Source organism: Piliocolobus tephrosceles, chromosome 3, assembly GCF_002776525.5.
Source record: "Piliocolobus tephrosceles isolate RC106 chromosome 3, ASM277652v3, whole genome shotgun sequence".
NCBI classification, from domain to species: domain Eukaryota; kingdom Metazoa; phylum Chordata; class Mammalia; order Primates; family Cercopithecidae; genus Piliocolobus; species Piliocolobus tephrosceles.
In genome coordinates this window covers 3,115,968-3,131,657 of record NC_045436.1, presented here as the reverse complement: position 1 = coordinate 3,131,657, position 15,690 = coordinate 3,115,968, and the positions used below count along the sequence as shown (strand labels likewise).

General features: G+C 44.2%; 1 protein-coding gene across 2 annotated transcripts in view; it reads right to left on the bottom strand.

Moving 5' to 3' along the window:
* Window positions 1–15,690, bottom strand: part of FAT1 (FAT atypical cadherin 1) — a 141,608-nt gene that overhangs the window by 117,357 nt on the left and 8,561 nt on the right. For both annotated transcript variants that reach the window (XM_026456055.1, XM_026456054.2), the window contains exon 2: window positions 4,808–8,090. In XM_026456055.1, the coding sequence (XP_026311840.1) occupies window positions 4,808–8,072 (3,265 nt within the window). In that variant the 5' untranslated portion in view covers window positions 8,073–8,090. The remainder of the gene's footprint in view (window positions 1–4,807; window positions 8,091–15,690) is intronic.

Here is a 15,690-nt window from a genome sequence, read left to right as displayed (position 1 = left end):
CAGAGACGAGGCCAGGAGCCAACCTCCAAACAGGTGACACAGAGACGGGGCCAGGAGCCGACCTCCACACAGGTGACACAGAGACGAGGCCAGGCACTGACCTCCACACGGGTGACACAGGGATAGTGCTCCAACACCCTCCATCGTGTGTATGCAGTCATTTTCTCTTAAGAAAAATGTCCTCGTTTCCCCTCCCGTATTTCATGAATGCTGACTTATCCTGTGACAACGGCTACACTTCCATATTAACTCATTCCCAGTCTTTTCATCAAAATGTAAATTTCAATCCTGAAACCAGGACTGGGATGCTAAAAGTAACACAGCAGTCATATGTTTAGAAATCTGCTCTTATCTTAATGAAAAACATGGTCTCCCCAAATAAGTAGAGTCAGAAGGCTGCTTTGTACACTAACAGCCAAAAACAGAACCAAACTACTCTAGACTGAAGGTCAAATACATTCCAGGGCATCCTGTGCGCAACACACACATCAGGGCACAGACCTCAACTCAACACTGCGTCAACACCAACTTCTATTTGCAATTTCTACAAAATCTTCTGGCCAGGCATTTTTCTAGACATTACCTTAGTTTTAAAAATTAACAAAAAGCTGCAGCATGTTACTGGTGCTCAAGTAATAATTAACTTGGTAAGTACCCATCAGCTAAGAACACGAAGCCGAATTTATTCCACACACCCACAGGAGGCGATGCCCCAGATTCTGTTCTGCTTAAATTACAGGAAAACCTGTTGAAGCTTACAACAAAGCAACAGAGAACAGATCTGCAGTAGAAGAGGAGGTTGGATGCTGAGAAGCACGCCGGGCAAACCGGTCCCTGAATGTGAGATGACACAGGCTTCCCAGATCTTTACTCCACTCAACATCTTCGTTAAATCTACTCTATAATCCTCACTGCAGGCCTTACGGACAGCAATCTGAGGAGGAGAGTCTTAATTAGAGCTCTGGAGACTGGCTCTCTAACAAGACCAACTTGCCAAATTTTTTTTTTTTTTTTGAGACAGAGTCTCGCTCTATCGCCCAGGCTGGAGTGCAGTGGCCGGATCTCGGCTCACTGCAAGGTCCGCCTCCCAGGTTCCCGCCATTCTCCTGCCTCAGCCTCCCGAGTAGCTGGCACTACAGAGGCCCGCCATCTCGCCCGGCTAGTTTTTTGTATTTTTTAGTAGAGACGGGGTTTCACCATGTAGACCAGGATGGTCTCGATCTCCTGACCTCATGATCCACCCGTCTCAGCCTCCCAAAGTGCTGGGATTACAGGCTTGAGCCACCGCGCCCGGCCCCAAATAATTTTTCACATGGCACTCTCCCCTTCCAAACCTCACATGGAAGGGCAGTCACGTGGCATGGAGCTGTCAGAACAGTTCACCAACATCCAGAGGCCTCTCCAGGAAGGGCACATGATACCGCAAGACCTGCGGGAGTCTACGCCCGCCATCCCCACTCTGCCATGACGCCTTCTCTCGCTGCAAAGCCATTTGCAAAACATGTACAAAACACAGAGCTAACAGGACTGCCCATTTGGTAACAGATTTTTAGGTAGTCCATAGAATTTCTACTTCTACAAAAACAGAAAACTACTTTTCAGAAGAGGTTTCCAGTTTAAGCAGATTTAAAGAGAAGAAAAGATCTTAAAATAGAACTTCATTCAGCTTGCTGGATAGTTCTCTGTTCTGTGAGAAGTATATAAATGACACACATATTTGACTAGGTTGAAATAGGTAAAACATGACAAAAATTTGGTTATAATTCTCAACCAACGCTATAGCTTTAAGTTAAGACAAAGGCAAGAAGCGAACAGTTACGTGGACAGGTTGTTGGTTCCCAGAGCCACAGCACTCCTGCACAGGCTCACATTAATTAGCGCAATATTAAGTGCACCAATTAGGCAAAGTAAGACCCTGGCAGAAATGGGCAATGGGCAGGGTGTGAGGTTCCAGCCAGCACCAGCCTGGCCTGGGCCGGGCGCATGCCCATGCACACTGAGCTGTAGTGCAGTCTCCGGCGGCCCCCACAGTTGTTTCTCAACCGCCCCTCCATTTCTTCACCTGACGTGCATCTTTCCACACTTCCATCGTGCCCTAGAAATTAGTTAAGACACACCCCAAGTGAATAATTAGCACGCCTAATTTTAGCCAACAAAATATACTGATTTTTCCTAAAGGAGTTTCTACACTGTGATACCAATGGTCCTGCCAGGAATCTCTGATGAAATAACTTGGGCTGATAATTCTTCTGCCAAAAAATATATCTTGTAATGAATACAAGGTCCAATGTGTAAATATTATTCTATCACTTTTATTCATTTCCAAAAGCATATAAACATAAGTCTACTGTACGTTACTTATTTTCTCTGTAAAGCAAGGACCACAGAATAAATTACCTACAAATTTCCATCTTCTCTCTCGCCTTTAAATCTCAGTATTTACACAAATGTGTAACAGTTTCTTATATACTTACCAACCCCACTGCCATAATCCCAACACCTCCCCACCCTCCCACTAAATTACTACTGGAAAAGTCTGGCACTACCCTTTCTGGAAAATGCCATAAATCTATTTTGGGACACCACCTCGTTTGGCTGTTTCCCTGTTTTTTTTTTTCTTGGTAGTAAAAATATCCCACTGTCTTAAATGTATAGGTGAAAAACACTAGTTTCCAAATGATTCCTTAAAAAGCAACAATAAAAATACTCCTCATTTGAAAGAAAATACCCAAAAGCCAGTGTTCATCTAAAATCATGAAGAGAATTTAAATTAAGGTTTTGGTTCCATTTTCTGTCTCAACTTTAACTTTTAACAGTTCTTTATAGGCTTTTGAAACCTACTTTGGAGAAGAAAAAAAAAGTAGAAATAACTGTTCTTCAAACATTTTGCAAAAACAGTTTGATTCAGCATCAGTTATTAAATTTGGGGTATTTTCCTACGTTGAAACTGTATCTTAAAATTCTAACTTATATTTGACAGATAAAATGATAAAAAAGATATTTTACTCTTCAGAGGATTATCAAATGCTGTTGATTATGCTATTTTCTCTTGAAATAAACTAATTACAGGTATTTTAGATACTGATATATAGTCTGTAGACTTAATACATAGGCCATGTGCTAGTGGCATATAACCGACAGAAAAAGAATTCCTTGCATTAACAGAAGCACAAAAATATATTACAACTTCCAAAATAACGTGGTTTTTTTTACTCTTTTTTTGAGACAGAGTCTGGCTCTGATGCCCAGGCTGAAGTGCAGTGGCACAATCACAGTTCACTCCAGCCTCGACCTCCTGGACTCAAGTCATCCTCCCACCTTAGCCTCCCAAGTAGCTGGGACTACAGGTGTACCACCAGCCCAGCTTTTTTTTCTTTTGGTAGAAATGAGGTTTTGCTGTTACCCAGGCTGGTCTTGAACTCCTGGCCTCAAGCAGTCCTCCCACCTGCGCTTCCCAAAGTGCTGCGATTACAGGCGTGAGCCATCGATCGCACCCAGCCCAAAATAATGTATTTCTAAACAGTAGTTACATTTTTCATGTGCTACACACCTATTATATGTGGGCATGGATCCCAGGGTGGGTGTTGATTGAAGACTTTTTTGGTTTTTTTTGTGTGTGGTATTACTGAATATGTAAAGTTTAAAGGTAATTTTTAAAAGGTCCCTTTTAAAATGCACAGATTTACAAAGTACACATGGATGAGATGAGTAAACGAATTGAGCCCCCCACCTACTGCTGCTGAGTGCTTTGATCACCCCTTTTCTATTTCCACTATCATTCTCAGAGGGCAGGACATGAAAAGCCAACACATCCATTCATTTACTCACATAGTCTTTTAACACTGATTGAACAGCTTTTCTGTGCCAGGCGCTTTTTGCTAGGTGCTAAAGATAGACGATGCAGGGGCTAAAAGCCTGACCTGAAAGGCTCACACTCCATCAGGACATATTGACACAGAACTACAATATCTGTGCACTAAGACCGAGGTATGTACAAAGTGCAGCACAGGCACATCCTAGCTTGAACTGCTTGGAGGTCCTGGTTTCAGAATGACAACAAAGCACTGCTACCATGAATAAACCTACCACATACCAGGAGTTTTCCCGAGTTATTTCACTCTACCCTCACTTAAACCTTCTAGTAATTCTAAGTGTCCCCATATAGGAGAGGAAAAAGTTAGTTCTAAGAAGTAATTTGCTTGTCCAAGATCACCATTGATCAACTAGAAGAGCCAGGATTCCAAGCCAGGTCTTTTCAGTTCAACACGCCACTATCCTGCCTCTGCCTCTCAACCAAAATCTAGACGAGGTACTAAGAGAAGACCATATTAGAGAAGCTTCGGCATGTAATCTCTGCATGCACTGGGTAACTCTGCAGGTACGCAACAACCTCTCAATGGCAGGCCAGATGACAGTAACAGTTTTTCTAAGTATGAGCCTGCAAATACACTGACTGAAAAAAGTTGGAAAGGCTTCTCAAAGTTAGAACAAAACCATAATGATGCTTTTGACAATAGAGTACAAAGTTGGAGATCAGTAACAGTGGTAACAATTTCAACGTACCCCTGGTCTTTTACTCACTTTACGCCACTTAAATCATTCAGGCCCTTTTGTTTCCATCTTCATGGCTTACGACGAATAAACACACCTACGTACAGCAGCCGGGCCAAAAAAATATTCACATGCACATCTACACCAAGCCCAAAGAGCAACCGGGAATTGTGAAGAAGCTGTCACAGGGCAGATGGTTAAAGAAAAAAATAACAGGGAAGAGGGTATCAAATGAGAGCAATGAAAACATATTTACCTGTCTCTTCACCTATTTTGAAAACACCAATGCCAGAACCATCTCTAATGGAGTATCGGATCTCCCCATCTCTTCCAGTGTCCTCATCGTGAGCCGACACTGTCATTACCAATGAACCAACAGGCGCGTCTTCCTTCACCGCCCCCTTTTCCACAAAGCTGGAAAACACCGGTGGGTGCAAGTTCTCATTCACATCAACCACCTCAACTTCAACGTAGCAAGTAGAAGACAGAGAAACTGGCTTCCCCCTGTCTTTGGCCCTCACAGTGAGATTATACACTTGCTTCTTCTCAAAATCCAACTGCTGGACGATTCTAACTGCTCCACTGAGTTTATCCACATCAAAGTTTCCTTCTCCGTGGTCCATAAGGCTGTATCTCACCTGACCAGACGGACCTAAATCAGGATCGTGGGCTTCTAACCACATGATGACGGTTCCTTCTGGAAGATCCTCTCGGACTTTCACACGATAATTAGGTGGAATAAATTTAGGGGGGTTGTCATTAACATCTTCTAGTGACACTTTCAAAACTACCGTGGAGAACAGCTGGGGCTCTTCTCTGGCGTGGTCCCTGGCTTCAATCTTTAAGTAGTGCTCATGCTGCAGTTCTCGATCCAGAGGGTGCGTGATTTTAACAACACCAGTCGCGCTGTCAATTGAAAACCTATCTGTGTCTGTAAGAATTGAGTACGTCACGTGTCCATTGGGCCCTAGGTCTTGATCTGTGGCTTCAACCTGGACGATTTCACTATGTACCTCCTTGTCTTCACTCACTTCCACAAAATAGCTCTCCTGTAAAAATTCAGGTGGATTATCATTGGCATCGACAACCACAACGTCTAGAAGACGCCACGCAGCCTTCTGGGGTATCCCAAGGTCATAGACGGTAATATTCAGGGTGTACTTGTCCGTTGTTTCACGGTCAAGAAGAGAGAAAATTTTCAGCATTCCTGTTTCCATGTCAATCATGAAGCAGCTATCCTCATTTCCTCCAGAAATAGCATAGACCAGTTTTCCATTGAAGCCAGTGTCAAGGTCAGTGGAATTCATGAAAATTACACTGGAACCCACAGGCTGGTTTTCCTTTACTTGAATACCAGTCGGAAGAGTGCTTCTAAACTGTGGTATGTGAGCATTGACAGAGTGAGAATCAAAGAAAATATCCTCCACGTCTCCCTGGTTGTGTAATTTATTTGCCTGCAGGAGTTTCTCTGCCAGCATTTTGGCAACACCAGTCTCTTCACAGTGCAAGTTTACCAGCTTGCGACTGGCAGCCACTGTGATGTTGATATACAACGGTGTGGCAAAATTTTCTCCATCTGTAGCTGTGATTCTCAGACTGTGAAAAGACACCTTTGCACCTAAGCCATCCATCAGCGATTGCCTCAATGACAATACCCCAGAGTTGGGGTTTAAACTAAACAAATCCAGTTCATTTCCAGCTTCAATCTGATACTGCACCAGCTGAAGTTCATCTGCATCAATAGCAGAAACAGTAGTTATTTGCTCTCCCACGCCTAGTTCTCGGGGAATTGTCCCTTCACAATTTATTTTCTCAAACAAAGGTGTGTTGTCATTCAAGTTATTGAGAGTAATTGTAGCAAGGACTTCGGCCTCCCGGCGGTACGGCAAGCCCCAGTCTGATGCACGAATCCTCAGAGTATAAACCCGAGGCATCAGTTCGTAGTCCAGGTTTTCTGACGTACTCACAGCACCAGTGAAATGGTCAATCACAAACGGCACATGATTTAAATTTGTGATGCTGTATGTCACGTATCCGTTCTCACCCTCATCAGGGTCTACGGCGCTCGGGTTCATGACAGTAGTACCGATGGGCACATTCTCATCAAAAGCAGCTTTGTATGCTGTCTGGGTGAATTCAGGCGGATGGCTATTTGCACCTAAGACTTTCACCAAGACCTTGGTGGAGGCTTTTCTGTCACTTGTTGTTACTTCGAGTTCAAAATGGGCTGCCTGCTGTTTTTTAACTGGTTCTAAAATAGAAATGAGACCAGTGTTGTGATTTAAACTGAATTTAGCTTTTCCGGGTGTACTTTTAAAAACATACCTCAAATGGGAATAACCAGGAATGGCCTTTACCATGACCACAGGAGTGTTAGGAGGAGCAAATTCACTTATTTCTGCTCTGTAAACATCCTTTTCAAACTTGACTGGCCCGGCTTTGAACTGTGGAGAAGTCACGTGGATTACTCTAACAGAAGAGAACTGGGGCGGAGTTCCTTTATCTTTAGCCTGTAGTGTGAGATTGTAGCCGAAAGGATGACTGTCCCAATCAACGCCACTGATGGCTTTGACTTTGTACTCCTTACTCCCTGGAAAGGACCTCACGGTTCTGAACTGCTGGAGAAGGTCGCCTGCCACGATGCTTAAGGACGCTATTTCACCATTGGCCCCCTGATCACAGTCATCCACTGTCACGATGGCGTATGTTGGGTCCCTGTCCAGCTCTGACGGTGACAACGTCACTGCTGTTATCATAGGAGCACATTCGTTGGCCTGTTCGATGTGCACTGTCAGCCTGGCCATGCTGCTGATGCCACTGCTCCCATACAATTTCATTCCACGGTCCACAGCGAGGATTTCCATCTCATACAGCTTGGTCTCTAGGTAATCAAGTCTACCAGTTAACACTATCACACCACTGGTTGGGTGAATAGCAAACATATCTGTTCGATCTTTAAAGCTGTAGTAAAATTCCCCATTGGTTCCTATGTCTGCGTCTGTGGCGCTGACTCTTGCAATACTGGTCCTTATGGCTGTGTTTTCAGCTAAAGAAACGCTGTATGAGGTGGGTGAGAATAATGGTCTCAAGTCATTTGTATCCAGCACCTGCACCCTGACCTTTGTTCGCGCCTCCATGTTAGTATTTTTTTCAACTGCTTTCACTATCAGTGTGTAGTGGTCTTTCACTTCTCTATTAAGAATAGCTGTATTTCCTCCTTTGGTCCTTATTCGTAGAAAGCAAAAGTCTCCAAGAATGTACTCTTCAGCTTTGAACAGGTTTTCACTGTCTCCGGAGACAATTTTGTACCTTACTTCCCACGATGGATGTGTAATGTAAATACCCATCTTGACAGGATGCCCCACGTAAGTCTTAGCTGCAGAGTTCTCATGCACGGTGACGTTGTACTGGAGATGTGTAAACTGTAGAGGAGTCTGTTCAAGTCTTTGGCTGCCATCACTGTCTCCAAAATATTGGAGGAGGAGGAGCAGAAGCAGAAGCAAGGCCGAATGTCTCCCCATTGCTTAAGTCTCAGGAATCTGAAACAGAAGAAATCAGAATCGTCACCGTGGGGAATAAAACAAGCGAAAGTGTGTAATTGTTTTAAACCTCTCATTTAAACAACTATTTTCCATACACATGGAATATAAATAAATGCAACGGTTTGAGTTTTTTTCATGTTTTCCAATATAAGTATCAACATTCTTGTAACATATCTAGAATTACTAAACTTAACAAAAACTTCCTTTTCATTTTTGAATGACAAGGTCCTATCTTTCATATTAAGCAACTCAAAAATCTTCATGAGTATCAAATGAAAGACTACTAACTGTAACAATCAAGTTACATTTTTATATTTAAATGGTTAAGACAAATATAAGCAACCATTAAAAAGTAATGAACATTGTTTACATTTACTTGTATACAACGAATTAAATGATCAAAAGCTGGCAAACTTAATGCCCCTACAGTATTGTGAGAATGCAAAGCTTCTGACAACTAATTCAGAAAAAAACAAAAACCAGCAGTGCTTTTACATGGCGCCCCGTAACAACAGCTTGTAATCTCCTTTCAAAATTTATCCTGAAATTATGTTATTTCTGTATAAGAATGGTTAAGTTCACTCCCTACATAATGTAGGGTTTACGGTCTCATTCAGCTCTATATAACTACTTAAAGGTATTAAAACAATTATATCATCAAGTCTGATACTTAACACCAACATAAGACCCAAAGAAAGGCAATTTACAAAAGAAAAACCAGAATTCAGCAGTTTGATGTCAAGCAGCGCTTTTCCTCTCTAAGTTAGTGAAGCAAATCTTACCAACTATATCAATGTTTTATCACCACTGCTGTCAACAACCAGTTGTTCACGGAATGCCTCCTGCCTTCAGGGCACCGAACAACCTGCTCCCCAGGCCCCTCCATGAGAAGACGACACACACACACAAAAGCTAAATCTTCTAAGCTAACACACATAAAGGGTCAAATCCATGTATTAATACACGGTGGCAGACCCTGCAGGAGAGTCCCTGGGTGACTGGGGGAGGAAAGAGGGAAACTGAAGAAATGAAGAAAACGTTGCCTTTAACAAACGGCAAATGGGAAGGTGGGCGAAGTCCACTGGGCTGAGGTCTGGCCAGGGAAGCAGCACAGTTATTTTCAGATCAACCGTTCCCCTTTGCCAACAAATTCATCTTGTAAATCAATGCAGCTTCGCTAAACGCCCCAGCACGGCTGGTAGAGGACAGCACTGTGATCCTGCAAAGTTACTCTCAAATTAATATTCACAAAATGTGAATGCCACCAGAGGTAAATGAATAGCAAACTGAAGGGTGGGTTTGACAGCCCAGTTGAAATTGGTACAACAACATTAATTTATAGTATCTTAACTTAGCTACTGCCAACTCTGCCCCGTAAGTCCTTGCCTTAGGGGGAAGAAAAGACCTGATGTGCTTAAAGCAATTAAAGCTTAATTGATATTCAATCACGTTCAAGTTGGCCACCCTAACTTGTTCTTTCGCTATGATGCCTTCTCCTCTCCAGATAAAGTCAGAAATGAGACAGATTTTTGGCTTCCAGGAGAACAATTATCATTTAAACAAAATAAGAAAACAATTTTCTCCCAAAACTCTCTCTTTAAGTATCTCCATTTAGTCAACAGTTCTAATACTCAGGGAAATCTGAATATTATAAAATAATCTTGTAATTTTATCAAAACAAATGAAAAGTTCAATTCAACCTAGAGGTACGGAGGACCTTATTAGACAGAACCTTGCATGGTGTTAAAGAATAAGACAAAGATGCCAATCCCAAGGGATTTACAAACTAGAAATAAAAATACATATAATGAGGCTGGGCGTGGTGGCTCACACCTGTAATCCCAGCACTTTGGGAGGCCAAGGCAGGCAGATCCCCTGAGCTCAGGAAGTTCAAGATCAGCCTGGCCAACATGGTGAAACCCTGTCTCTACTAAAAATACAAACATTAACAGGATGTGGTGGTGCATGCCTGTAATCTCAGCTACTTCAGAGGCCGAGGCAGCAGAATCACTTGAACCCAGGAGGCAGAGGCTGCAGTGAGCCAAGACCGCACCATTGCACTCCAGGCTGGGCAACAGAGCTAAACTCTGTTTCAAAAACAAAAAAAAATACCAAAAACACTTGGATGATGTTTAGCAAGCAGTGTCTTTTGTTTCAGGAGACACATTATATTTTAGGATATTTTTACCATCATCCACTGTACAACAAAGTATTATACCAGGATTCTATTGCAAGTACTTGAAGTAGTTTTGCTTAATTCTACATACAAAGTTATCGTGCAGCCATTAAAAAGGTAGGATAGCACTCTGTATGTTGACATATGTCTAGCTATATTAACTGGAAAAACTAAGCTGATCCTATGTGTGTTTGTTTAAGAAAGAGGAGAAGGGGGTGCAGATAAAATGTACCCACGGATACAGTTTAAAATGGACAGAAAAAAGTCTAGGCAGACAAGCGGCTGTTCAGAGTGGTAACTTCTAGAGAACCGGCAGAGAAACAGGCAGCTGAGGAAGTGATTACAGTGGCATCTGTCTCTCCCATGGACTTTTTAGACGAGTATGTGTTATCTTTATCATCCATTCACCCCTTCCGTTAATTATTTAATTCCTTTTACACATGTTTAATGAGCGCATACTAGACCTCAGGTGAGTTCTAGATTCTGGGGATTCAAACGTGAACCAAATTTCCAACAAGTCCTGACGGAAGACACATTTCCTGGCAAGAGACAGACAGACAGACAAGTAAACAGAGTATATCCGATGCCCGTAAGTAAGTGCTAAGGAGAAAACTAAAGCAGGGCAAAGAAAGACCACGGTCCGGAACCTGAAGGAAAAGAGGGAACCCTAAATCCAAAGGGCCAGGGCTTACGCTAGTGACGTGCTAGGCAACTCTTAGATTCTTTGGAGCAAAGCAGAGTGTTCAATATTATTCCCGGTCCCCACCAGTTAGAAGCCTGTGGCATCTGCCTCATCACCCAGCTGTGATGACTAAAAATATCTCTATCTCAAGACATCGCCAAACATCCTCTAGGGCAGAAAGTCACACCAGCAGAGAAGCATTAGATGAGGGAAGCAAAAAGGGGACCACATGGCTGGGGCACAGTGATTGAGGGACAGCAGTAAGGCCGGGGCACATCCTGGGAGAGAACCTATCATGAAAGAGGGCTTATTTAAAAAAAAAAAAAATAACCCTTATTTTAGAATGCTTTCAGATTTACAGAAAAGTTGCAAAGAGAGCTTCCCCTACCGTTGACATCTTGCAAGAGTACATTATACTACATACAACTCATGAACCAGTACCGATATGTCGTCATTAACTGCAGTCCATACTTCACTCAGATTTGCTCAGATTTCACCCAAGACCTTCTCTCCATCCCAGAATCCCTTCCAAGACTCCACCTTACATTTAGCCGTCATGTCTCCTAAGGCTCCTCTGGAATGTACGTTTCTCAGATTTTCCTTGCTTTTAATGATCTGGACAGTTTCGAGAAGTACTAGTCAGGTATTTTGTAGGATGTCCCTCAACTGGAATCTGATGTTTTGCTCGTGATTAGACTGGGGTTAGGTTTTGGGGAGGAAAGCCACAAAGGCAGAGTGTCATTTCCATCACACCGTAGCAAGGGGTAAAATCAACCCGATGTGTCAATGTGGGCGCTGCCCCCGACCACGTGACTGAGGTAGTGTCCGCCAGGTGCTTCAGTCAGGTGACTTTCACCCCTTCCTGTACTGTATGATTTGGAGGGAAGTCACCACATGCAGCCCACGCTTAAGAGGTGGCGAGTTTTGCTACCCAAACTATTTAGAACTCTTCTATGAAACTGATTTGTCTATCTTCCCCTATTTATTGATTCAATTGTTCTTTCTTTTTCAGGGTCTGGCTCTCTCACCCAGGCTGGGGCACAGTGGCACGATCTCGGCTCACTGAAGCCTTAAGCTTGTTGGGCCCCAGTCTCAGTTTCCTGAGCAGCTGGGACTATATAGGTGTGTCTGTAGATTCAGACTGACAGAATTTTAGATACTCAGGGACTACCACCAAGCATGGTATTTTTTGTAGAGACGGGGTTTCACCATGTTGCCCAGGCTGGTCTCAAATACCCAGGCTCAAGCGATTTGCCCAACTCAGACTCCCGAACTGCTAGGATTACAGGTGTGAGCCACTGCACCCAGCCTGAATCTTTGTTTTTTTTCTTAAGATCAGTAAGTATTGGCCGAGCGCAGTGACTCACGCCTGTAATCCCAGCACTTCAGGAGGCCAAGACAGGCAGATCACGAGGTCAGGAGATCAAGACCATCCTGGCTAACACAATGAAACCCCGTCTCTACTAAAAATACAAAAAATTAGCCGGGCGTGGTGGTGGGCGCCTGTAGTCCCAGCTACTCCGGAGGCTGAGGCAGGAGAATGGCGTGAACCCGGGAGGCGGAGCTTGCAGTGAGCCGAGATCGCGCCACTGCACTCCAGCCTGGGCGACAGAGCGAGACTCCGTCTCGATAAACAAAGATCAGTATGGACTCATGGATAAAGGACGATTTTCAGGACTTTAGAGTTCAGGATAAATCAAATGAGAAGCCCCCCAGATGATTCTGAACAGAGGAGTGCCATGGTCTAAGTAAAACGGAAAAGCCTGTGAGGCAGCCAGCAGAAGCTGGAGGGCGACCAGAGCAGTCGGAGGCTGCGGCAACAACACAGGCAGAGGGCCTGTGGGTTAGGGCACAACGGGGGTAGGGGGCACACTCTGAATCTATTTCAGGGTTTCCTGATGCACTGGAATGGAGAGAGGAAGGCAAAGGAGGAGTCAGCAGTACCACAGAGGATGCCAAAGTGCTGAGCGTAGAGAACAAGTGGGCCAGGAACCAAGAGGGAGACAGAAGGAGCAGAATCCTTGGGGAGCAGATTGGGGGGTCAGTTTTGGACAGGGTAAGATGGGAACAGCCACTGGCTATCCAAGTAAAGAATGTGAGTGGGCTGGGCACGGTGGCTCACGCCTACAATCCCAGCACTTTAGGAGGCCCAGGCAGGCAGATCACGAGGTCAGGAGATCGAGACCATCCTGGCTAACACAGTGAAACCCCATCTCTACGAAAAACGCAAAAAATTAGCCGGGCGTGGTGGCGGACACCTGTAGTCTCAGCTACTCGGGAGGCTGAGGCAGGAGAATGGCAGGAACCCGGTAGGCAGAGCTTGCAGTGAGCCGAGATGGCGCCACTGCACTCCAGCCTGGGCCACAGAGCAAGACTCCGTCTCAAAAATAAAAAATAAAAAGACTGTGAGTGGGCAGCAGATAAGTGGGAGACTCCAGTCTGCAGACAGAAATTTGAGAGTTGTCAGAATACGAAAGATGGTATTTAAAACCACAGAACAGAATGGCATCACCAAGGGAGAGCGCAGGCGGAAGAAAAAAAAATCCAAGAGCAGAGCCCCAAGATTTGAAGGGCCCAAGTGGGAGGCCCAAGAGGAGATGGCGGCCACTGAGGGAGCAACGGGAACCACAACACAGTGGTGTGATAAGAAACCGTGAGTAAATCAAGATTTTTGTGCAGCTGAAGCCTAACATTACAACTTGGAGACAACCCATAAATACTCACTAATCCAGCAGGGGGCTCACGCCTGTGATCCCAGCACTTTGGGAGGCTAAGGTGGGCAGATCACAAGGTCAAGAGATCGAGACCATCCTGGCCAACATGGTGAAACCCTGTCTCTACTAAAAATACAAAATTTAGCTGGGTGCAGTGGTGTGTGCCTATGGTCCCAGCTACTTGGGAGGCAGAGGCAGGAGAATTGCTTGAACACGGGAGGCGGAGGTTGCAGTGAGCTGAGATCACATCATTGCAATCCAGCCTGGGTGACAGAGCAAGACTCCATCTCAAAAAAAAAACACTCACAAATGCGCCAGGCTGTTTCCCCCCCTCATCCACCCTGCCAGAAGGCTCTGGCACTCTTCCATCCCCCAAGACACATGGACCATGCCCAGCACATCAGATTGCTATGGCTGTTCTCTCCCCATGGTGTCTCAGGTACTCAGTCCCACCACAGCCCCCGCCACTACCCACTCATCCCCAACTGGATTACCAAACACCCAATTACCTTCCACATCCTACTCACCAATTCTCATGGGACACAATACAGCTGAGACAGACTTGTGGACCACATTCGTAACTGAGACCTTTGAAAGCCCTGAATGTACTCCGCAAACTTGACTAACAGAATGCTACTGTGATTAGAATAAATTATTAAATGAAAAAATACACTTTTTGGGAGATATTCTTAACCCTGCAATAATGTAACCGAGAACCACGAAGGCAGGTTTCACTATAAAAGCCACCCTGATCAAAACAATGGCTGTGGGTGGCTCTTACGCAAAACAAACAGAAAAAAGACTCAAACACCATTTCATCTAAAAAGGACCTTATCACCTAGACTCCTTGCTTATGGAAATTACACTCCAAAGACCATCTGAGCCAAGGGCTATACTTTGATATTTAGAAGGTGATCACACTACTTAAACTCACTGTAATTTGGGATTTCTAAAATGCATTTTCCAAAGCAAAAACAGAGAGTGTTTACTTAGTTCAGCCTTGAGGGAGAAGGGCTCCCAGTCCAAAGCTTAAATATCTTTAGCATAGATCTCTGAAAATCTATACATACGGGAGAAAAATAACTTTTCCAGTAAAAACCAGATATTAGTATCTTCATATTTCTTCATTAGGGAGACCTTCATGTAAAATGCTTCAATCCATTACTGTGACTGCACATTCTTCACAAAACAACACACAGCCCCTGTGCTGAAAACAGAACTGCAAATATGCAAGTGTTTAGACGACCTCAAGCTCAAGTCCTCGAAGGGTTTCACCCGCCACAGAGAGAGGACATTAGGTGGGACGCGGCACCACAGAGTGCATCAATTCTGCTCAACGCTGCACGTTTACTACTGAGAGGCCACAATTCCTAAAAACACAAGTAGTCATTCCAGCCCTTCATGGAACAGGAAAACATTATTAAACTTTTTAAGTTGAGAACTTTGTGTTCTCCCTCACTGTGCTCTTCTCCACTCTCATTTTCTATCAACATAGTGAAAGCGTCAGTAGAATTTAACTCATGATTAAAATTTGGAACTTTTGAGTTCAGTTCAGTGTCACATTTTTAAAGTATTTTTAAGAGATCTCTAAATTGCAAGCATCTTTTTTTTCCCCCTGAGACAAGTCTTTGCTCTGTCTCCCCGGCTGGAGAGCAGTGGCACCATCCATAGCTCATTGCAGCACCAACCTCCCATGCTCAAGTGATCCTCCCACCTCAGCCTCCCGGGTACCTGGGCGTACCACCATGCCCAGCTAATTTTTTGTATTTTTGTAGAGATGGGGTTTCACCATATTGCCCAGGCTGGTCTCGAAGTCCTGAGCTCAACTTATCCACCTGCCTGGACCTCCCAAAATGCTGGGATTACAGTCGTGAGACACTCTGCCTGGTCCGCAAACACATGAAGTTGTCAAGAGATTACGAATTGTAAATGAGTTTGTTTTGTTTTGTTTTGAGTCTTGTTCTGTCACCTAGATTGGAGCACAATCTGTCACCTAGATTGTCACAAGATTGGAGCAATCTTGGC